General features: G+C 41.9%; 1 protein-coding gene across 1 annotated transcript in view; it reads left to right on the forward strand.

Moving 5' to 3' along the window:
- Positions 1-706: 706 nt before the first annotated feature.
- LOC103373786 (potassium/sodium hyperpolarization-activated cyclic nucleotide-gated channel 4-like) overlaps positions 707-24,158 on the forward strand; it is a gene marked incomplete at its 3' end in the record, with an annotated part of 36,014 nt that continues 12,562 nt past the window's right edge. The window contains exons 1-2 of the mRNA XM_008303774.1: positions 707-1,413; positions 21,375-21,798. Of these exons, the coding sequence (XP_008301996.1) occupies positions 707-1,413; positions 21,375-21,798 (1,131 nt within the window). The remainder of the gene's footprint in view (positions 1,414-21,374; positions 21,799-24,158) is intronic.

Genomic DNA, 24,158 nt, shown 5'->3' on the forward strand with positions numbered 1-24,158 from the left:
TAACAATGGGCTCGCGTTGCTACCTGTAGCCTTAACTTAAGTGAACGGGAGAGCGTTTTAAGAATGGGAAGAGCATTCCCCTTTAAACAAGGTGGGCTGAGCTTATTTGCAGTTCTCGCTCCTATGGCAACCCAATAGATCAGCATCATGAATATTCACAATTCACCAAAACGCACCCTGACTATGGATCAGTGATGTCAGCCGTCCCTGGAATGCTCTACTGTATTTTGCACGATTGTGTCGCGTTGTTTGACGGCAGCTGGCAAGACATCTGGTGAAAAGAGCATCCTCCGTCGTGCATGACCTTTCCCTGGTCTCCGTATCACCGTCCGTCGGCACGTCTCTTGCATGTCACGCTAAGGTGACTTTCAAGCAGTTTTTTCCACTTTTTGCGCACAATGTCGGAACGGCACAAAGATGTACATCGGGGACGCAGTGGCCAACCGGACCGCCCAGGCTGTGCGTGAGGACATATGCAAACTGTCAGGTAGTCTGATTATGAAGAAGAGTGTCTCTCGTCTGTTCCAGTAGAGCCACGGCGGTTCATGTCATGTGCAGCAGGCTTTCAGGGATTCAGATTAGCTCCAGACTGATCGCTCTCAAAAACAGATAGGGAGCGCGGGGCTGGTGGCAATCATCGTTACAATAGCCCACAGCCTAACAATCTGGATTTATTTCTTTTTCCTCACTGTGTCTCAATGTCATAATGGACAGGCTGCACTCCTCCATGCGTAAAAGGCTCTACAGTTTGCCACAGCACATTGGACAGAAAGCATCTATAATGGGCGAAGGAGAAGACGCAGACAAGGACACCCGGAGGAAGAGTATTAGGATGAAGCCTCTACCTTCACCGTCGCCGACCTCTGGGGGAAGCTGCAAAGGCATTGGCGAGACCAAAAGTGGGGAGTCTGTGATCATGGAGACGGACATAGGGAGACCGATGAAGACCAGCTCAAACGGGGATTGCCGGAGATTTCGAGGCAGCCTCTCGTCCATCACAAGTCGGCATGTGCACGACTCGGACTCGGCGGAGGAGAGACGCCTCATCACCGAGGGGGATGTCACCCCGAGCGAAGAGAGCCCCCCTGGAGCCATCGGTGACGGGCAGCCGGATCAAGGTGCGCAAGGGGCCAGCGGTGGCGGCGGCGGCAGCGGCGGCGGCGGTGGCGCCCAAAATGATTCTCAAGACCAGCAGTCGGGGTTTATAAAGTTGGATGGCATTGATCAAATTCTGCCGGACGACGAGAGATTATATCAGGCTGGGTTCATACACAGACAGTTGGGAGCAATGCTTCAACCAGGGGTCAACAAGTTCTCCCTGAGGATGTTTGGAAGTGAGAAGGCGGTTGAACGGGAACAAGAGCGGGTTAAATCCGCAGGATTTTGGATAATTCACCCCTACAGTGATTTCAGGTAAATGTAGACACCTCACACTTGCTCCTCTCTCAGCAACAAAAGGTTGGGAGTGAAGCGTCACGTTAACGTCGAGGCCCAGATGTTTTTCACGGTGTGTGTCTCATTTATCAGCTCAGGAGAAGCCCAGTCAGTGTTTCACTCAGTTTTGCACCATCTCCATCACTTATTTTACTTCTTCATGTTGAAACATGACATTCACATGCTCTGTAATAGTCAGCTGGATTCAATGTAAAATACAAATCCTTACACAAATCTCACCATCAGTTTTCAGGATAATGAGGACTTTTTCAGTGCAGTAAAGCATTTGAGGAATTCTGTTCATTAGTTTCATTGAATGCACATATTACACAAGAGGCCTTTAGACACATTGTGTTGTTATGGAACAACCCACAGAAGCACAGCCTTTGCTAATTAGGACTATATAGTCCGCCTATGTGCAGCTGATGCTGTCCATATGGATACATAATTCAACTCTTTACATGGTTTCTTCTCCTGTTTTTGAGAAAATCTGTGCTCAGGGGACATCATTTACCGCTGATAAGAATTAGTGATGAGGCCTCCACATCACATAAGCTTAAAAAAAAACAAAAAAACAGACAAAAAAACCCATGCATTTTGATTTTCTTTTTATCCTCTTTTTCTGTAAATTATATTTTAAAAAGTAACTGGACCGCATCATTTAATTTGATTCGAGAAATAGTTCAAGAGCACTTTTGAAATGATTAGCACGTTTTATGTCTGAATTACACGGTGTTGCCTACTCTAGTGATAAATTATAGCAGCAAACCTGAATAGAGGAACTCAGAGAAAGGCCTGCCGATTCTTCACTGTTGTTAGTGCCCTTGAGTTTGTTATTGGCCATATGCCTGTGGTTCATGGCCACATGGAGGCTGTTAACTGACAAGAAAGACTGGCTTTAAGATGCTTCATCCTCGCCTTTTGGATTTCGCAGCGGTTGTCACACAGTGCTTTTACGCAGAACTAAATACGTGTACATTATACGTACGATACACTAATGTGTATGTTCTCGGATCTGGTGTTGTAGGCAAATAATGAACCTTAGTTTTATGATTGAATGCATTATCCTGTGATTTAATAACACTGGCAAAACTATTCAGTTCTGAGCTGTGTCAGCCTCGGCATTTAGTTCACCAGTACTGCACATCATTTAATTCATGTAAACATCATGTAGACGCTGGGTTTGCCGTTGTTGTACATACTGTCACATTTCAGCTGAATGCTGTCCAGCCTGCCTTGTGTTTGATTGTCTGTGACCATGTAATGGCATGTGGGATAGAAACTTACCATCAAAAGCATGTTTTTTCAGCCTCAAGAACAAGATGTCTGACTTTGAGAGACATGCGAGTTGTAGTGCGAGTTGCTCACAGGCCCGGGGTGTCAGTGGAAAAGGCTAAATAAGACTCTACCTAGAATAGAAAGCAGACATTTATCTGACATCACTGGATGTTTTCTGGTGAATTGTGTATTCAAGTTTGACTATTAAGTCAGCTGTCTAAAGCTGTCATGAATTTTGAGAGGTAGACAGATGCAGTAGAAAAACAAGTAACTTAAAAACAAGTACAAGCCTCTCAAGCGTATTTGTTGTTAGAGAACTGTTTGCAGGTGTTTTGAATCACTACATTGTTTAGTGATTGCTATTTCCAAGTCCACACACAGTTTGGACAGGTCATCAGGAGGAAGTGAGACATTTATTAGACAGTTTGCCATTTTTGTTATGCTCCTCCCAGCTGGTTGTGTTTCCTCTGACCTCCTCTGCACTCTTACTCACTGTGTTAAATGTCACGAGGAAGGGTGGTTTGGGGCTCGGGGAGACTGTCCTGAAACTGAAAGGTCAGAGATTTGGCGCTCGCCATCGGATTTGAAGTGTCTTTGAGCAAGACTTTAAAACAGCAGCTCTATTCCGCGCTGCACTCAGTGAAATAGATGCTCGTGTGACTCTCTCCGTGAGCTGTACCAAAATAAACAGATAAATGAAAATGCACTGAGAGAGAAGTGATTTAAAAAATGAGGTTGGCCACCCACTTGTTTGGGGTCTGAGGGTGGATACCGTGTATTACAATAATTAAACATTTTGGCGATCTGAGAACAGTTTGCTTGTGGTTCGAACACTCAGCTCTATGATTTTGTAATCACTCAACTCTACAATTAAAACCACAGATGTGGCACTCTATCAGGAGAGTAAAAAACTAAGCCTGTGCTTCACTTAGCTCTGTATGGAATATTGAACATTTCTCTGCGACTAACATAAAAATGCCAAAGGACACATAAATGCATTCATGTGCTTATCATTTAACTAAATGAAAAGATAATGGCCTCACTGAACGAAGTCAATTTCTATGGAACCTGTTTATCGGGTTAACACGGCCCACTGCGATGAGTTACAGCTTGTTTTTTTTTATTTCTGACTAAGTGAAGGAGAAACATGATATTCGGCCGCCTACATCCTACAAAATCAGGATCAGAAATGGGACAAGATGACTGCAATTAAAGTACACAAGGACATGAGTGGGACCTTCTAATGGGCCTGGAGAAGAGAAGGGTCTCTGTGACTAAAAGTTTTATTCCCATGTCTGCATCAAAGCTTTGGCACCATAAGCTCAAATTAGAGTGTCACAAGGAATCACATAGTCATCACTGTGCTGGAATTCAGCAAAATCTCCTCTTGTCAAGTTTTGTATAACGCTAAGAAGCAGGGGAGGAGCAATATCTTGCAAGGGAAAAAGACGGATTAAAAATGGCATCATAATCCAATCTACAGCCTCGTTTCCAGATCCAAAGCTGAACAGCCTTCGATTCTGAACAAACATCTCCCAGTGAGCGGTTGTGGTCAGCTAACCGCAGGGTGGCATCTACAGCGCCTCCAAAAACAGGAACCCAGCTGCTATATGTATGGAGCATTTTAAATAAGTACAGTTATCATTATCCTGAAGCACCAGCTGACCATCCAATATCTGTGGGAGGATGATAGGATTGTCAAACAATACATATGATTTCCTGAGATTACTACCCCCTCTGCCCTCTTTCATGCTGTAGGCTTTTGTTAGATATCTGCTTTGCAACTTTACTTGACTCAGTCATGAAAATGTGACTTTGTGTTTATTATTTAAAAGCTCTTGTGGCATAAGCTGTGCCGAGACCCATCAATGCTGCATGCCCTTGGTCATAAATAGAGACTCATAAAAGTCACAGAATGCTGATAGATGGAGTATTTCCCTGCTTGATTGACAGAATGATGCCCCTCTCACAGAATGAATCCTCTATCTTGGTATGATGAAAACCGGGTGATTATTATTTTCTTACCTGTTTGCACAGAGCCCATTGAGGGGATTCTGTCAATGCAGCCGCGTTGTGCAGCATTCTAGACAAATGATGAGGCGCAATATTAGGATTCAGCCCTCTGATCGTGAAGAGCCTTTTAATTATCTTGTGATTCAGAGCCCAGAGGACACATCTGTTGGAAAGTCTTCCACATTTCCCTGGAGAGATGGAAAAGAAGATGTCGCACATTAAAAATTTTTTTTTCTTCTTTTTACAGTGAAGGCTCTATTAAGCTTTAGAACCATGTTGCCAATACTACCGGGGAGGGAGGTCGGCTGTCCTGCAGTTTCTGTCAGTCAGTTAAATCCCTTTGCAACAGTCAAGCGAATCCTTCCATCCCCTCTTGCAAAGTCCACTTTTGCAACAGCCTTTTATTCCTCCCGCACATCCAGTTCTGTTTCCCAAAAGACACTTACCTAGACAGTGGCAAAAATAAATCCTCTGAACAGACATCTTACAATTTTGTCTCTGTTATTTTTTTATTTTATTTTTTTTTTACAGAGAATACATTAAAGAAAAGTAGAGCAGATGTAGTCACCGTCGTTCACATAAAGGCTGTGTTATAGTTGAAGGGATGTAACTTTTAGGTCAAGTGTTGACTAAATGAAAATGTGCAATGTGCTCCTGAAGGCATTTCTGTTGCCTAATGGTTTAACCAGTTTCTTATTCGATGTAGTCATTCTGCTGCTGAGGTGAGTCACAGCATTTTCAACGTCCTCCATTATCCCCCATAGAAAAAAAGCTGTTTTTGCAGAGTTTTTCATACTGTTTGCATAGGTACTGTTCAGCTTTCAAAAGGTTAAAATGGCGAGAAAAAACTTGAAGTTTAACACTGAACTTAGACTATCCTTGTACTTTCTGACACATTAGGAGGAAATAATTCCAATTGCTGCTTTTATGAGTTTTGATGTAGTTCAGGAATTATGCTCCTTGGCATTACAGTCTTTATGAAGCATTAGCCGTCACTAGCAGCTACAGGCTTTGTGCTGCAGATACATTGTACTCCTGCTGTACCGGCGTGTGCACGCTGGTGTATCTGTGTGTGTTGTGTTTGTGAGCGTATGGGATCGTATTCAATGACAGCATTCTCTATTTCAGTGAGGTTGATTACAGTTGATTTGAGAGTACGTTTTGCTATTGATTTGTTTGGGTCTCATGGGGCCTCCAGCTTCCCATTGTTGGATTTATTGAAAAATGAGATGGAGCCACATACATGGTTGCAACAAGGGTGATTTCCCTTCTTGTGGCTGTGGCAGGAGTCATAGTCTGGGTGAGACAAAGGTCAAGACGAGGGGCTGGAGAGGCAGTTGAGGAATGTGAAGGCTTCCACACTGGGAGCCACATTTAAAATGCATTTAATAGGTTTTTGGTGACGTTCAACCAAACAATGATGATTGCAAGATCCATATAAATGTTTTCGTGAATAGATGCACGGATTGAATTCAGAGTGTTAGCAGGTTCCCTCATGGAGCACATTGTCGTGACTTGTCCACACGGGAAGGTGAGGGTAAAGGCTCCTTGAGACGACGTAGGATGAATGACACTCTTTCGCTTTCAGTCTCCATTAAATAATTCCTCCTTTAATGTAGTGAGGGAAAACATGGGGATTACAGATGGTTCTGGCTAGGTCTGAAAGTGGGGTAATCAAAATAGGCTGCTGTGCTCATCCACCAATATTAGGAGCCAAGAGATTATTACAGCACAATTTATTTAATGGAGGGAGCCCAGGGAGGATGTGCGTGGCCGGTGGGTGGAAGGTTGCCTGTCATAGTGGCAGAATGATTGAACGCTACTGCGTGACCTCGCCAGGCACACTTGTGTGGGAGTGTGAAATCACGACACGTGATCACAACTGTAAAAGAGTGTCCCTATTTTTTTATTTTTTTTTTGCATTTCAGCGATCTTGCCCCCCTCCCCCACCCTTGCCTGATATGTCATTTAATTCAGCTTTATGTATTAGGAGAGAGCTGAGTTTAACCTTGGCAAAGTGATGGTAATCTCAAGGTAAGATTATATTGATTGATTGGACATCATATACATTTTGAAAATGGGAAAGCCTCCTGGAAACGTTTTCTGTTAAGTGCCGCATGTCACCCAGCTGGTATGCTTGATGTGTTTTGGTCACCTGACAAATGCGATGTTGTGTGTCCTTCCCGCTCCATCATCCTCTGCATTGCAACATCAATTTATAATCTCTCCAGGTGGATACACAGCACTGGTCAGCTCAGACTCCCTTCTCGAGTTTTCTCCCTTTTTAACACATTTCAGTGTCATACTTATTTTTCTGGCCACTGGACAGATGTGATTATTGCCCCACTGACCAGATTTATATGTGTCACTTTTACTTATCTCAACATTTTGTGGCGGTTAATGGAGAAAACATGTAGTTATCTATTTTTTTAAAAACAGCTTATCACCCCGTTGTCAAGTAACATTTGAAGTGCCCTGTGTGTGACTGACACCTCTGCAGACCTTTCTGTACTATTATTGACACGTTCAGCTAGTAGCCATGCCGGAGCATTATTTTAGCACCATGTCCTGTTTGGGGGAAGAAAAAAAAGAAGTGGGGTGCAAAAAAAAATACTGCTTCATCATATTAAATTGATAGTCATCCCTTGTTGGCCTCCCCCATTACTTGGAGTAGTAGAGAGGAGGAAAATCACATTCATCAGCCTTACATCACCTGTGAACTGTGTAGAAGATGCTGCAACTCACAGCTAGAAAAGTGGTTGTAAGTCTGTATCTGACAGTGATGAGTTGCTGTGTGCTTCAGCTTTTTTTTTTTTTCTTCTCATTGCACAGCGACATTTCTTCTCCATCCAAGTAATGCTGATGATAAATCTCATTTTACACACCTAGTTTTAATTTCTATCTAACATTCAGCTTGTAATCAGTGCTGGTCGAAAAAGCAATCAACATCGGCACATATTATATAGGTGTAATCTTCCAATTATACCCAAGAGGGCATTCTTTACTTTGATTATGGGCACTGCAGCGATTCAGCCTTCTACATCATAACCTAAGTGATGGCCGGGCTAAAGAATATTCATTCTAGTATTACTACTTGTACTGACCCATGTGTACTAAGGGAAGAATTTACTAAACACCAAAAAAACTTTTAAAAACAAGACTTGGTTTCCAACAATCTTGGAAGCAAAGTATAGCACATCTTATAGGATTTCTCAGCATGGTTGAGATGAATAATTGAAACTGTTTGGGCGAAAATACTTTCTGTAGGCTACCACTTCTCCATGTGTCCTATTCGGTGTCCAGGAATGCTGTTCATGGGTGAAAATACTGAACAAAACAGTTTTTCTTGGTCGTGTTGTATTGAGCCACATGTCGGAGATAACAATGAAGTAACTAAAACGAAAACAAATCAGCAAGGGGCGCAACATATTGAATTTTTTCCGATATCCGATCTGCCAATAGCCATCCATCCATTATCTATACGTCGCTTAATCCTCCTGATGGGTCGCCGGGGGGGATCACAGGACTACACTTAGAGACAGACAACCAATGACACTCACATTCACACCTATGGTCAATTTAGAATCACCAGTTAACCTCAACATGTTTTTGGACCTTATTGGAGGAAGCCGGAGAACCCGGAGAGAACCCACGCTGCACGAGGAGAACATGCAAACTCCACGCAGAAAGATCCCAGTGACGCAAACCGGCGACCTTCTAGCTACGAGGCGACGGTGCTAACCACTGAGCCACCTTGCAGCCTGATTTGCCAACATATTACAATTCATTTTGGCCGACTGCCAATTCTTGCACATACTTTTTTTCCCCCCCTAATTGCACAGAACATCAAGTTTCTCCTGTAGTGGAATTAACATATTATTATGCCTACTGTTATCACAGCAGGCGCAGACATAAATTACAGAACTTTTGGGATGCACACTTTCACGAGGCAAAAAGAGAAAAGTACTTTATGTTACACGTAAAACATGCGATGTTTTTATGTAATATTTTCACGCCAGACTGTACCATAGCCTTGCTAGTGTTATCTGCCTGTCAATGCCAATTCTGTTTCAGTGTGAGTATTTTATTTAAAATCATATATCAGCAGATACCGATGACAATCCCAGTGTAATATGCATCCCAGCCCATCCTTTTGCACCCCAATACTGGTTAAGTATTATTTTTAAAACGCAATTTGACCCTGGAGAAAAGTGGTTATTCCAATGATTTCATTTTCCAATAAAAAATTACGATTAAATAATTATAGTCTGTATAGTATAGTAACCAAAATGCGACATCCCTTGTGTTGACGTCTGTTTGCATGCCGTAGCCCCGACCCACTCATTCCTCCTTACAGAGATTCTGCCGTATCTACAGGTTGACCTTTTCAGCCCTCCTCGCGTCCCAGGTGGATTCTCACACCTCTTGTCTTTCTGAAATTGGATTGCTTTTTTCCTATCAGCCTAGATAGGAAACGGCCAAGATGGGAAACTGGCACCAGTATACTGCCCCAGGGTCTGGTCAAAATATGAGAAACGTCTTATTAAAAAAAGGATTTAAATTTATTGTTAGACACTCACCATTTCAAAGTCAGGTATGCAGGAAATTATTATAAGGTTCACAGCCAATTAGCCGAATGTGCCAGAAAGAAGGCGTAGGTGAATTATGTGGACGACCACGTGTCATGCAATAGTCACAGTTAGACAGACTGGGCCAAGACTGTCATTACATTCATGTCTGTTTTTCTTACCTTTTGACTGTCAAGTAAAGCATAAAAAGCTAGAGATGTAAACAAAAGAATCGGCTTAACTTTGTTTGGTTTAGCTAACATATAATTATGAGGTGCTGTGGTTGTTCATTCATGCAACATTATTGAAAACCATTTCAAGCCGACTACATGAAGAGCAACAATAATGTAACATATCATGAGAGTTCTACATATCTTTACACCAGATCCAATTATGATGCTTTGCTGAAGCTGCTCGTCATTCCCCTGTGATTGCCTCTAACCTTTCGCTGGTATCACTCTCCCCTGCCTTCTGTGCAGAACACACACGGCTACAGGTTCATTTAAGAGACCTCTCCCCAGTTTACTCTTGACGATTGTACAGACAGCTGAAGCGCTTTGGAAACAGTGGGGTTTCCACTCAGAGAGGACCAGAGTCCAGTGCACTGAATAAAGAAGTCTGCTTGTGGCTGGCGTGATTCACAGGAAATACTTCCCTGGATCAATGTGTTTGGCCTGGCCCTGCCACACGCTGGGTGTCTTTAAGACTCAGACAAATGGCTGGATTATGAGACATGCAGTGGTGAGAGAGAGATTGTTCACTCTCCTCTGTTATTGGGAGGATGAGGGGGTGGGCACTCCTGATTTGTCTGCACCAGCTCCAATGTTGATAGCATGTCATCTTTTTCCTCCAGTTTTGATCAAGTTACTCAGATCTTGACTGAATCAGGAGACTGTAGTAAAGTTAGTTGGTATGAATGTAATTTCTGACCAGGTTTAGCATGTACAGTCAAAATGAAGGTGATAAATCCTGCACTGTTTAGCAGCCACACAAGCCTCCACTTTGCAACTCCTCTCTGATTTGATTTGACTTCATGCTCAATGTCTTCTTCGGGAGAGTTTTTCATCAGCTTTATTGACTTTGTTCTCATTTACCTCTACTTTCGTCATCCTTTTCAGTGAGATGCTGAGCCCAGAAAAATGTTTGTTCTCGATGTACTATGGGAGGAGAAGTATTGACCCTTACCCCATGTCCTCGTGACCAGTCCCTCCTCATACTGACGACTGTCCCTTCCCATTAGTTTTATTTTCGCTCACTGCTTCCACATTTCCTCTTCCTTGTCTTTCATTGTTTGTTTGTTTTCATGCCCTCTCTCGTCCCGTCACCTTTTGACGTCAGATCACCATTTTGCAGATGGATAGAAACGGCTTCCATTGTGACTGTGCTGATTTGCAGCACCTTAAGTGGTGAAGATAATGGCCCAGCGCTGGTGCAGCCAAGGTGATGGTGCACACTGTGACCAGTACCAGGTATTATAGGCAGCACATTATCTTAGCACTTCATCGGTGGTGAAAGAAAGCCCACTGCTCCATCTCTCCCTTAATGTCTCTCTCCTCTATCCAGCAGAGCTGTGTGCTGGTCGGAGGAGGGGGTTTTGAAATTACTGGGCGGTGGGGGGGCACCGGCCAGTGTTTCCTCCGCCACACTCTGGCTGTCAGGGGACCCCTTTGACATGACCCTAAGGACCTTGTGGGAGATAACAAGGCATCATGATAAAACACAGATGCAATTAGTGGCAGGATGACAGTCTACGAAGCAGATACTGGCACATGCTAGTAGGATAAGTGCACACTCATGGCACTGGCTAGAGCGCTTTCTGTCCTCTCCATGTCTTTTACCGCCCTGGCTCTCTCTTTTTTTTTTTTTCTGCAGAGGGTATATTTATTTGCTAACTGTAGAGTGCCTGTACAGTTTTTTGTGCCACGGAGCAGATAGGTAGCAGGTTGTGCTCTGGGAAGCTGTAACGGTCTCTGCTGGGTTGTAGAGCCTCTCTCAGACACAACAAAAAAAAAAAAAAGATCCCAGCGGTACGAAAAGAGGACGGGAAACACAGACTTGGCCACTTCAGAGCATTCTTCTCAGTGGGCTCCCTGATTACATCTGGTCAGTTTATAAAGTGGCTCTGGTGATTTCATGATTTAGTCAGAGCTTTCAAGTGCACACTTCTGAGCTATTCAAACATCAGAGCAAATTTAGGCTGGACTTATTTCAGTGAGTGGATCTGGGGCATATTCTTGAATGTCTGGGACTGACACTACAGAATTTAGAGAGTTTCCTTGAGATGGACTTCCGAATCACCGGCTATCTCTAAATGAAGATGAAGTGAAAAGAAACTAGCAATCCAGTAATTATATTAAATTCCCTTTTATCCATTAGCAGAGAATCATCATTTAAAGAATGTGCTGATTCTGACTGAGGAGACTTGCAGCAATAACTTGTCTTTATGTAGTTGATCAGTTAAGTCCTCTGTGCAGTGATCATACTGGGCAGGTTTAGCTTTATGTGAAGCAATACTGTGCATTCAACAGTAAACAGTGTGATAAGAAAAGACATGAATACAGAGAGAAGTGAGGAAGGAGGAAAATGTTCTAAATTAAAAAGCAAAGCCTCTTCTGGGCCACCTGATAGCTGAGTGGTTAGAGTGCGTATCATGTGGGTGCAAATACCTTCAAGCAGTGAATCCCTCGTTAGATTCCCATCTAGCCTGGACCCTTACTGCACATCATCCTGATCTCTTTCCCCACATTTCCACTGTCCCTTTCTAGTAGAGGCAAAATTACTCCCCAAATAATCTATCGTTTGACCACATACATGTGAAATCCCTTCACAGACTTAATCGGAGTTTCATACTTAAATCAAAAAGTTTACATCCAGCTTATCAGCTGGTCAAAATAAAGTAATAATGATAAATGTAGGTAACACTTACTCTAACAATTTAGATCCAGGTGTTGCCAAGCATTCCTCTGTGGTTCAAAAAACTGTTGAATAGTTTCATAGTGAGAACAGGCTCCACTTCTACAGTTCTTTTTGTGTGTGTGCGTTTTGGAGGTCGGGCAGTTCCTTTCCTTACATTTGTCGGCGCTTCCTGGTAGAGGGTCAGACGTCTTATCTTTTCGAAGCCGTTTTCTGCTTCAGCAGTCATGACATTGTCTTTAGCATTGTCTTTCTTTTGGCTGTGTTGAATAACAGTCCCAGACAGAGCTTTAGAGGTGAATGAAAAATCATACCCTGCCCTCTTACCTTGATGTCCTACCAGCAGAACTACTTGTAATCTTATTTATGGATCTCTTTTAGCAGTGTTAGGTAAGGTTGACTCCTTTCAGTTGATTTTACGTCTCCCCTCTGTCGGTATTTAGTAAATCCCTCTGTTTTCTCTTAGCCTAAGGTTGGGGGAGATTTGACTCTACCTCTAATGAAATCTTCTTAGCCTAGATTTGATAAAACAGCGTGCCTCACCTAAATATAGCCACCTGCGACTGCACAGCCCCAGTGTCAGTGATGTGCTTGCAGTGTGCCTGCTGGCTGTGCTTAGCAAAGACAGCGCCGTTATGACAGTTCATTGGAGCGGGTGACAACAAAAATAGGATTAACCCTTTTAACCTGATTTTTTTTTTCTCTCTTAGACACTTAAATCTTGCTGCGTTTGCCAACTGGCTTGTTTAAAACCAATGGGCTGCTCTTTTATGGGCAATACACAGACGCCTTTGTTGTTGTTGTTACAGATGTTGTTCTCCTGTTAAGTGTGACAGGCTTTATCATCGATTGCCTCTCCCTGTGGCTAAGTGTAGCTTATGTAAAATTAAGTGATATTTTCTCACAAGGCCCTTTCATGCTTAATTTCCATTCAATCCTCCTGATTCATTCATTCAAAACAGGCAGTGGACTGAATGAAGCTGTTTCTCCGTCAGTTATCATTTGAGTTTAACTGCAATTTAGAACTGGTTCTGTTAAATTGGTGCCATGACAGCTATTCACGGCTAAAACGCTGCTACACTGTAGGTTGGCTCCAAGGCCTTTGAGTGGCTTGGAATATAAATATATTCATTACTTTTCTGTATTTATTAAAGCAGATGTGACACATTTCAAATTAAATGATAGGATACTGTATAAGGTAATACCCATACATAGCAAAACACATCAGTGCTGTAAAATATGAAAATTGTCTGAGCAGTAGGCAGTTTTGTGCCATGTGAACTTTAAAAAGACATCAGTTAAACAATATTGTGCTTGTTCGCTTCAAACCAGCTTTGATAAACAAAGAAAACAGTTTTAAAAGGCAGCAAGTCTTGGTTCAAGCTGAATTTCCAGACCCCTTTTAATAAAAAATGCACTTTTTTTTTTTTTTACCTTGTTAACATTTTATGTGCTCGAAGACGCATCACAAACAAAATATGCAGTCAACGCCACGGCTGAGCATTTTCACCATGAAGCTACAGTGTACTGATAACAGTTTCAAAAACACAGTTTCAAGTGTCTGGGTTTTCATTTCTAACAAACCTAAAGACCCAGTTCTGTCAACTTACAAGGTTGGGGATCTTGTATCTTTATTATACTTGAGAATCAGTTTCAGGTTTAACCATGTGTGGCTGAAATATACCAATTACACAGTTTGTTCGCAGTACAGGACCTAACCGGCAACTAAGGGATTGGCATAAAGGGATTATTTTCCTGGGAAAACATGAGCTATATTTGTAATTTTGACAAACAGAAATTTGTTTTTAAAATCAATTCCAGGAGTCATGACTCAGTAAACCAACAGTGGGCACTGAGATGTAAATTCATCATACAAAAGAATGACAGCAGTGGTTTATCAGATTTAACAGTCAAACATTTGTTCATGGGATCATTGAAATAATAATGGTGACCAGACTTGAAGCAAAAACTGAAAAAGCTGAACAGTAATTTACAGCCATTACAGTTGCCTTTAGCAAAGAGGTCAGAGGGACTAATTAGGTGTTTCATCGTGTAGCTTGGCCACGAGACACCCTGATTCAATTCCTGTCTCCTGCCGATAGGCAAACTTTTTCACCATCAGAGTGATATCCCCTCCCATAGAAGTTTCACTCTACTTAGTTTAAGCAAACCCGAACCATGCTATGTGGCAGATTAGCAAACTGAAATACGTAGTCTTTGGAGCTGTGGGTCATGGGAAGCAGTTTTGTCTGTGCACTACAGGACTGGTTGGTTTACGAGCTGAGACAGAGAAACGTACTGTATATAAACAAACACAAACGGACATCTTCACACTGAAGATACACCCTCATGCTCTGAAATTGGGTTGTTGAAAATGTTGAAAGTTGGAACCGTATGTAGGCCCCCGGTAGTCATATATTTAACATAACATGAACTGGAATTGTCAAACACATGGTGAGTCAGTTCTTCTGAGCAGGACCCCTGATAACAAACCAAATCTTCAAAGAGAAAATGGGAGCAAAGATGCTCACACACACACACACACACACACACACACATGAATTATTCAAAAGGGAAACAGTTTTTTTTTAATGCAAAAACAGATATGTTTCAATCATTTAATCAGCCCAAATCACATTTACAGTTTGCATAATGTTGGCTGGCGCCCTCATGGAAGTATAGTCCCCAAGCACCCGCTGTTCTTGTCCTGTTCCCATTCAGTCAGTGTGGTGCAGAATAAAGGTAGGCACTGTTAAATGCTGTCTACCTCTTGTACCTGACATGACAGATGATCTGCTTGCATGCTATTCCATCAGTCTCCCAGCGTGGTAGCTAACAGATAGATGCCTCTACAAGGGAAATGTAAACAAGTGCACACACGCATGCATGCACAAATACAAACATACATCTCCATATATCCCCCCGTATACGCAGGCCTACGCACGCCTCATTCTCCTGTCCCCTGTGCCTCCTCAATTTAAATATAGGCTACTCTGAAAGGTAAGTGAGTGTCCGTCTTGAACCGTTTGTGGTGGCTCTCACAGTCCCTTTCAGGTAGCCTGGCTGGCAGGGTGAGGAGAATGAGAGAGGCTTATCGTGTAGTCAGATGCACTCTGAGGGTGACAACATGTTCCCGCTGTCCCTGGTCACCCCACCGGAGAGCAAAGTGGGCCGTGGCTCTGTCCCTCCAGACAGCAAAATGTCAGGGCTCCCTTCATCAGTACAGTGAACTCTCAGCATCATAACAGCTTAGGTGTGAGCTATCCCGCTGCTTTTCTTTCTCAGTGCTTTCAATGTTTCTTTGCTTCTCGTGGACCGCATTTTTTTTTAAAGTTTGCTTTACACGCAGCCTGCAGACCAGCTCTCCTGCTATTTAGTTTGTTGTCATGCAGACAGCTTTTAAGTTCTCTGGAGTTTGTGACATACTTTCTATTATCACGTTTCTATCTGTTGTATTCTGTTTCCTGAAAAGCGCGAGTTGAGTCTTTTTGTTTTACTGCCATTCCTAGGGGAAAAAAAAGATGGATTCATGTAGAGCAAATGCCATGAAATCAGTCATTTCCGTCTGTCGGACAAGTGATATTTAATTGCTGTCATAGCAGAAGCTGGAGTTTTCAAAGCACATTTGTATTGGGTTCTACATTTTGCCAGTTTGACATTTTGTGGGTAGTAGAGCAGACAAATAACTCCATCATCACCTATGACAAGTATGTAAGAAAAAAGATAAAGCATGAGAGTAAAACTAGAACAATAGGGACACATGAATAGATATATTTTTTGTTGTAAATGCAGTGTTTTTGTCTCCCACACCTACACTTGGGAATATCACCTTCATATCACCACTGCTAGGTCGCTGCATTTCGCTTTCATTTTATTTGAAGACAGGTGGTATTCCACCACACAGCTGGAGTCGGTGATTTGGGATGCACACAGAGATATGGGATTGTTTAATGCCTTTGAAATGTCCGCCTAACATCCCGCACTCGCCCAACTGTATTTATAGAACAATGTTCTTCTATGTCAGGGTTCCAGTGCATAATAAAACACAGTAAATGGATCCCTGCTATGTTTAGGTGGCCTGACCTCCATTAGGAGGCAACCACAAGAGTGCAAAGGAGAAATCATGAGCATTTACTCTACACATGCATGCACACACACACGCACGGACGCTCACACACGCACACAAACATGTGCGTGTGAAACCACAGTCTACAGGTACACAACAAACAACAGAGAATGCACAGAGATTCCTTCACTGACCTTTGAAATTCTGCATTCTGAGGTCTGTTGTTATCTGAAAATATTGTCGTGGATCAATCCCCAGTAATTAGGACAGTCCAACTTTACCTCACTAATGATTGTATGGTTAGTAGTACACTGGTTTAACTGGAAAAAGCAATACCACTGTAAAAGTACCATGGTCTCTTTTATCTTTCAGTTTTTTGTTTTTTTTTGTGTGTGTTGTGAATCATGCATTTCCCTTCATATTTGGAAAGATGCATTTGCATAATGAGCATACAGCAGCTGTTGTTAATCTTACCAATCCCCACACTTCTATAACAAGTGAGGCTTCCTCAGACAGGTGGCAGCAATAGCTGTGTTGTGCCAGAGTGCCGTCCAGAGGTCTTAAACACCATTCTGTCATCTTATTCTTTCTCCAGAGATGTTGCACAGCTCTTTTCTGGCACAAGCCTCAAACTTTTTCCCTTCTCTGCCATTAATGCATAATCATATAACTGCTAGTCAGACCATTCTCTAGTGTTAACACCACACTATGCAGGATGGTCTGGCTGCACCTGGTCAGGGGGGGAATAAGCTGTGGCCTGTTTGTATGTCGTTAAACCAATCACAGTTGTCTTTGATGATGCTGAAACAGGATGTATCGAGGGTGTTCCCTCAAAATAGTGACTGTGTTAATTATTATTATTTTGGTGAATCATTCACGTCCCGGTAGATCCCTGAGAGGATTACTTTATTGTACAATCCAAACTTTCAGCAAAACTTAAAATTTTCAGCGTTCAGGTTGCTGTTGTTTGAAGGGGATATTGAAAACAGAGACATCTAGATAGTAGAAGGGGAGGATATGTGTGGCCAGTCAAACATCACTGCTAAAAGAGAGTTTTTTGTAAGCTTTGACTGTTTTTGGACAAACGATACATCTTTGTCAGGTCCTTAGCTCTATAGTTTGTCTTATGTGTTTTTGTTTTGTTTTTCTATTGCTGAAAAATGTCTAGTGGTTAAACTCCAGATGCATTTATGGATTGTCAGAATTATCCGGTCAAAGGTTTCATTTTTTTATTGCTTTTATTTATGACCATTGTCCTCGCCTCCTTAAAGCTGCATTATTCAGAAATCTGTAAAAGGCAAAGAGAAAAAAACAAAACAAAAAACTGAATTTGAAAATATCCATCCCTCCTCCTGCAGCGTTTCTCTCTTCTCAGTTGTAAACCCCTCCCATCAGATGAACACATTCTTCAAATGTGCACAATAATCAAGCTAGAAGTCATCTATCATTGGTGGCTTTCACTCACAATTCAAACCCAACTGTCCTGAATGAGAATGATCCATCTTTCCTATTGTGCTCCCATATCCAACACTCCCCTCAGACTTATTCTTTCTCACCTTACATAGATTGATGCTAAAATCTACCATCACAGGGTAGATTTTTTGTGCTGTAACGTTGGTATGGTATTTCCCCAATGATGCCATAAAAACATGTATGTAGTTCAGCTTTAAAGGTCCAGCATCTACAATTTAGGGAGGATATATTGGCAGAAATGGGACATAGCATTCATAATTCTGCTTGCATTAACACATACTTAGGAAAACAGGAATCGTTGTATTTTTGCTGCCTTGATATTAGTCCATTATTTTTAAGGAGGAAGCAGCTTTCTTCCACAGGGTCATGAATCACCATCTCTCTACTGTAGCCCAGAACAGTCAAGCCAAGCACTGGCTTCAAAGAGAGCCATTTGCAGCTTTTGCATCTTCAACGCCCTCCGTAGGTTCTCCTACACACCTGATAGGTGTAGGTGAGGTGAGTTATATCCAGTTGGTTGCAATCTACAACCCCACCACCAGATGCCACTAAATCTAACACACCTAACACTGTTGCTTGGGCATGTTAGCATTCTCATTGTATGTTAACATGCCAACTCAAAGCACCACTGTGCCTTATTGTAGCTTTACAGAGCCACTAGCAGCTGCGTAGACGCTTAGCATTGTTTTTATGCCACTGGAACAAGTTTACCCACGTGTTTTACACTCAGAGTGAGAAAAACAGCTTTGTGAAACTTTAAATATGTCCATTGTACATCAGAATCAAAAATCAGAATCAGAGAAGATTTTTTGCCAAATAGGATTTCACAAGCAAGTAGTTTAACTTGGCGTTTTAGTGCAAAACAGTAAACAGTACCATAAAGATCCAAATGTGTTGCCAGTTGTATGTATTGAGTGTAACAAGATTAACTAGAAGCAGTGTTATAAGTCAATAGCAAATAACAGTAAGTGCAATAAATGGTGTTTAAAAAACAAAAAAGTAATAGAAATGTTTCAGGTGTGGATGAATGTGCAGCACTTCAAAGCAATATGTACACGAGGCCTTCTTTGTCTAATTTACATTCATTTGAATGGCAATGCAGTTGAACTAAGTCACACAATGTCTGCCTGGAACAAAGGAACTCAGCGGCACGCTTTAGAAACTGGTTGATATTTGTCATAGTACTTTGTCATTTGTTGTAAAGAAGCTTCTGAAACATTAAAATGCTGGCATTGTTCTTTGACAGTGCAAACAAGTTTTTCTTTGTGTCTGACTCATCATGACTGGTACAAATTGCAAAACAAAGGCAGGGATTTGCAGCCGCTACAGATCCTGTAAGATAATCGCAGCTCAGTGCTGGACCCTGTCAAATGCTCGGAGCAGTTTTTACAAAAGCGTCGAGAATTTATAGTATTAGAAAACATGGCAGCATGAAGAACAAATGTCATTACCTATGTTTGTATTTCTCCCTTTGAAGTTTTTTTACTCGTCCTCCTGGGCTCTCAGTCTTAATGCGAGCGAGCACTGTGGTGGCAAGGTCTGTCTAAATATAACTCCACTTGACAACAAGCTGGAACAGTAGATACCCTTTTACTTTGAAGAATTCCAATTACTGTCACTGTTTCCTCAGCGTATGTGTGTCTGTGTGCGCAATGTACATGAAACTGAGATCTGTGTCTGTGTGTAATGTATATTTATGTATGCATGTGTAAGTGTGAGTTCTCCTTGTAAACTGTAATCCAAGCACTTTACAACTCCAGCGTTTGCTCGATAGCAGCATGTGTAGCTTGGGCAGAAATATTTTAGCATTTTTATTCAAAGTGGTGTAAAGTCTGTTGTGATAATTACGCGCCAGAGACAATGTATTCAGAGGCAACAATGACAGTAAGATGGAAATTATGATGCGGCCAACATGTCCAGTGATTTGCCTCTATCCTGCGTCAGTGATACAGTTTGGTCATACGTGCAACCAATCAGTCACATGAATTGCATAGTGTTGGTGTTAAACTATTTTACATTCAACTCGCTTCAGTGGAGCTCATCTCTGAGGGCTGTAAAGAGAAATTTAGATCCAACTAGGCACCAATAAAAGGATGAACTCTGCATCACCAGGACAAAGAATAAAAAAAATGGAAAAATAAAACAGGGGATGCACGTTTTTTGTGTATCAAACTCCTACATGTTTCACTTGAGCTGCCTTGGATCAGAGGCCTTTTCGGATCAGGCTGTGTTGATTCTGTAGAGCAGCAATTCAATGTAAACCCATGAGTTATTTACTTCAACACACTGTGAATGCACCACGAAATCAATAAACACCAACTACAACAAAGAAGTGAAACAGCAGTAACTTCTCGGTGTAGTCCAGCTAGCTTGCAGTAAAAATGTTTTTCCTACCCCGGTTACGTATGTAGCCTCAGTTTCTCCTTATTTCTTCTGACCCCGCTGTTGATATTGGTTTTGTGCAGAGACAAATCTTTGCAGCCCAGTGAAAGGTGGGTGGGTAAATCACCGGGGATCACTGGAGCGATGCACAATGTAGAACTCCTCATAGGGCAATCTGTGGACTATCCGGGATACATCACAAAGGAGCCAATGTGGATTCAATTACCAAGCCAGCAGAGAGTGCAATTTATATCCAAACTCTGGGGCTTGGAAGATGGACGAGGTCACGGTACAGTTTGTAATTAACGGTTAACCCTTACTGACCTTTGAGTTGTGATATACAGTGCAGACACAAAAGCGCTCATGTCAAGCCACCTGCCTTGGGGAGGTTGCACATTACGTATATTGATTATGCTTAAACTATGACAGCATAATTAAACAGTGTCTCTGTGAGCTTGCGTCCGCCACACATGCGCACAACGCGTACCGTAGGTTAAAAATGATTGATCAGTGATGAGACTCGAGGAGAAACAAGCAGTGTTTAGTCCAGCATTTGGGTCCTATGTGTGCAATAGAAATCTCACGTTTCTTTCAAAAGACAAAACAGGATTCATATTCACATATCTCCTTCCTATAATGTAATCTAGATAGTGGTATAAATACTTCAAACTATATAAACCATTACAGTGCAGGGAACTTTAGTTGTTTAGTAGTGCTTCTGTTACAAATGTGATTTTTTTTTAAATTTTATTTTTACACATGATAGCCAGAGAACAAAAATAAACCTGTACAGTTCCACGAGAAATACATTTTTGATTTTGCAACAGCTACAAAAATGGCAACAACATAATAAATAGGACACTTTATTATTTTTTTCACTGTAGGTTTCACTTATTATCGCTGTAGAGATAATAATAAATGAATTCTTTAAATTTTCTTTTGTGTGAGCCGTTAAATCATGTCATTTATAGCAAATCTGTTCTGTATTCATTGATTTTAATTTGTTTGATTTCTATGATAGACGTAGTAAGTGGTTGCAGTTCATACAAATGTTGGTTTATACTTTATGCCTGTTTGCTTGAGAATGTGTTTAACGCTCAGTGTAGAAAAAAATGTGTGTATAGTGTGTATATTATACACGATGCTGTATGCAATGGCTGTCTCTAACTGATATGTTATTTATTTTTAGTGAGCATGAGAATTTGCTGTGTTTTAACAAAGTGTTCAACTTCTCTTTCTCTCTCCAGGTTTTACTGGGATTTGACCATGCTGCTTCTGATGGTTGGCAACCTCATCATCATCCCCGTCGGCATCACATTCTTCAAAGACGAGCACACACCCCCCTGGATTGTGTTCAACGTGGTCTCCGACACCTTCTTCCTCATGGACCTGGTTCTCAACTTCAGGACGGGTATCGTCAAGGAGGACAACACGGAGATCATCCTGGATCCGCAGCAGATCAAGATCAAGTACTTGCGGAGCTGGTTTGTGGTGGACTTCATATCCTCCATCCCTGTGGACTACATCTTCCTCATCGTGGAGACGCGCATCGACTCGGATTTCTACAAGACGGCGCGCGCCTTGCGGATTGTCCGCTTCACCAAGATCCTCAGCCTGCTGCGACTCCTGCGCCTCTCCAGACTCATTCGCTACATCCACCAGTGGGAGGAGGTAAGAAGCTTCACCTCAGTGTCTTAAACTGTACAGTTGTTCTCAGTGTTGCTGATATATGATGTGTGTGTGTGTGTTGTGAATTGTCTTTTATTAAAACCAGATTCACACAGAGACATAAAAATGAGAAAATGCCAAGAAAATTGCAGCAGTTGACAATCATGCAGGAATACTGTTTGATGAAGCTAGTCAAACACGTAGGGTTTCACTTCCTAAATCCAATTATAATCTAAATGGTATTCCCATCCTGGGGATCTACTGCAGGTATGTTTGCTGAGCCCCTTTTTTTTCCCTCTGGGAAGGAAATATGGATAGATGCTGCTTCTGATTGCAACCACCCTTGAAAGGAGTGAAGAGGCTCTTTTTGCCGTACACCAGCCACCAATAAGTTGATGAAGCTGCCATGTTGATTAGCATTTTCTCTCTGTGTGCCCATCCAGCTAGCAGTGGGACCGCAGGGCCCAGAGAGGCAATGCCGCAGTACAAGCATGATTATAATTGCGGCAATAATTAGAAAAGTTCCCATTGCTCTCACTGGATGGATCTTGTTGTTTAGTCTCAGAGGAAGAAGGTGCAAAGTGAAGCATCAGAATCTCAGCATGGAGTCAACAAGAAGAATATCCACCAGAGGATAACATGGGACAGTCAGGGCAGCAACAAGATAATGTTTTCAGACTGAGAGGAGCAAGCACTTGTGTGGTCCGGCCAAATGGGAGCCGGTCATATATGCTGGCCAGTGACCAAATGAGGGAAAACACTGGATAAGAAGAAGTAGGAATTGGACTGCTGTTTGTCATTCCACACATTCTCCCTACAGATAACAAACCCCCCTGACAAGCTTGTATTTCCTGAAGGTGGTGGCAGTGCAAGGTTGAGGGTTTAGTTCAGGGTTTAGTGTTTCAATAAAGAGTACTTTGACAGAATCAGCGTGCACGCTCATAATACAGATGGCAGCACTGCGTCGCTGCAGTACATGCCGGGAAAGGCAATATTTTCAGCTACAAGTCAGATTGTGTACCTCCGGGCTTAGCAGCCATTTAAGACATGCAATCAGTGTATCACATGAAAATACTGAGGTGTAGCTGATCTCCACAATACTGAATTATGTGTCTGAGTGTATTTTGCAGCAATAACACTGGAGTCCAGATACCATCCATCCAATCATAAAATAACTTTTTCAAATTTTATTTTTATGAAGGAAATGGAGATAAATCAATTTTGTTAGTGGAACCTGTTCATTTCAGTATACTTTCAGATTTAATCTTAGAATCATGTAAAAACATACATGCTACAATAAAAAAGGCAACATTTTTGTTTCAGTTTCACCTAAATATTTGATGTCCAAAACGGTTAAAGTGTGTAAAAGTAGAGCCAGTGATAGAAAAAATAAATTTAGCACTATTAGCGTGGAAGCAGTTTTACCTTGGGACCTTGTTATTAAAAAGTTACCCCTCTAAGTCTGTGTTATATGCAGTGCATTCACACAGAATAAGCATAGGCTGTGTTTTATTCTGACGCTATCCCAATATATGATAATATTAGGCTGCCACGTAACTGTTGAGCCTGCTGAAAGACAGCAAAACGCTCCTAGCTGCATGCTGCCGTGCATGTTGTACTTCGAATCATCCTTTGAGATTTTGCTCTTCTGATGGGTTTGAGCTTTCTATTTATGGATCTTCATACTTTGGCAAAAACTCAGAGATCCATGGTAGTTTCACTTTACAAATTGCGGACATGGCACATTTGTTCAGGATTAAGATCACAGACAGCCTCCACAATCACTACAAATTACAAGAGGTCCTCAGGTAATACTAGTCCTGTGCCAATGGGACTTTGTGTTTTGCTGTGATTTATTGACAGAGAGCTCCGCTGGGCTTCAGTATGACAGAGAATCATAAAACAACAATTTGTCTTCAACAAACAATAACTTCAGATTGAGTCAGTGGTTGTCTCTCTTCATAGCATCACAAATTAGAGATCTTTTCTTTTATTTATGAAATGCAGACCAGTGCTGTTTATTATAGAAAAGGCTCGTGTCACAGGAACAGTGTGTACGATATTTTCTAGCATTAAGTTCACGTTGAACTGACATCACATCCACAAAAATGCATACCAACAACACTGTATTGCTATCCATTAAGTAGCCCGTTTGCACAATGTTGTCATGAAACGGCACCACTCAGTTAGCTGGTGGGTGTGTTCACCTGAGTGCACGACATTACACGGACAGCTGGAAAGGTTGAATAGCGAGCTGATTGCCAATCAAACCACAGTTTATTCAGACCTGCCCACTGGCATTCAATAAAGTTGCTGGTTTTCCAATATTCAGCTGGCATTCTGAGTAGAACAGTGTATATAAG

Source organism: Stegastes partitus, unplaced genomic scaffold, assembly GCF_000690725.1.
Source record: "Stegastes partitus isolate 25-593 unplaced genomic scaffold, Stegastes_partitus-1.0.2 Scaffold2067, whole genome shotgun sequence".
In the NCBI taxonomy this organism is placed as follows: Eukaryota; Metazoa; Chordata; class Actinopteri; family Pomacentridae; genus Stegastes; species Stegastes partitus.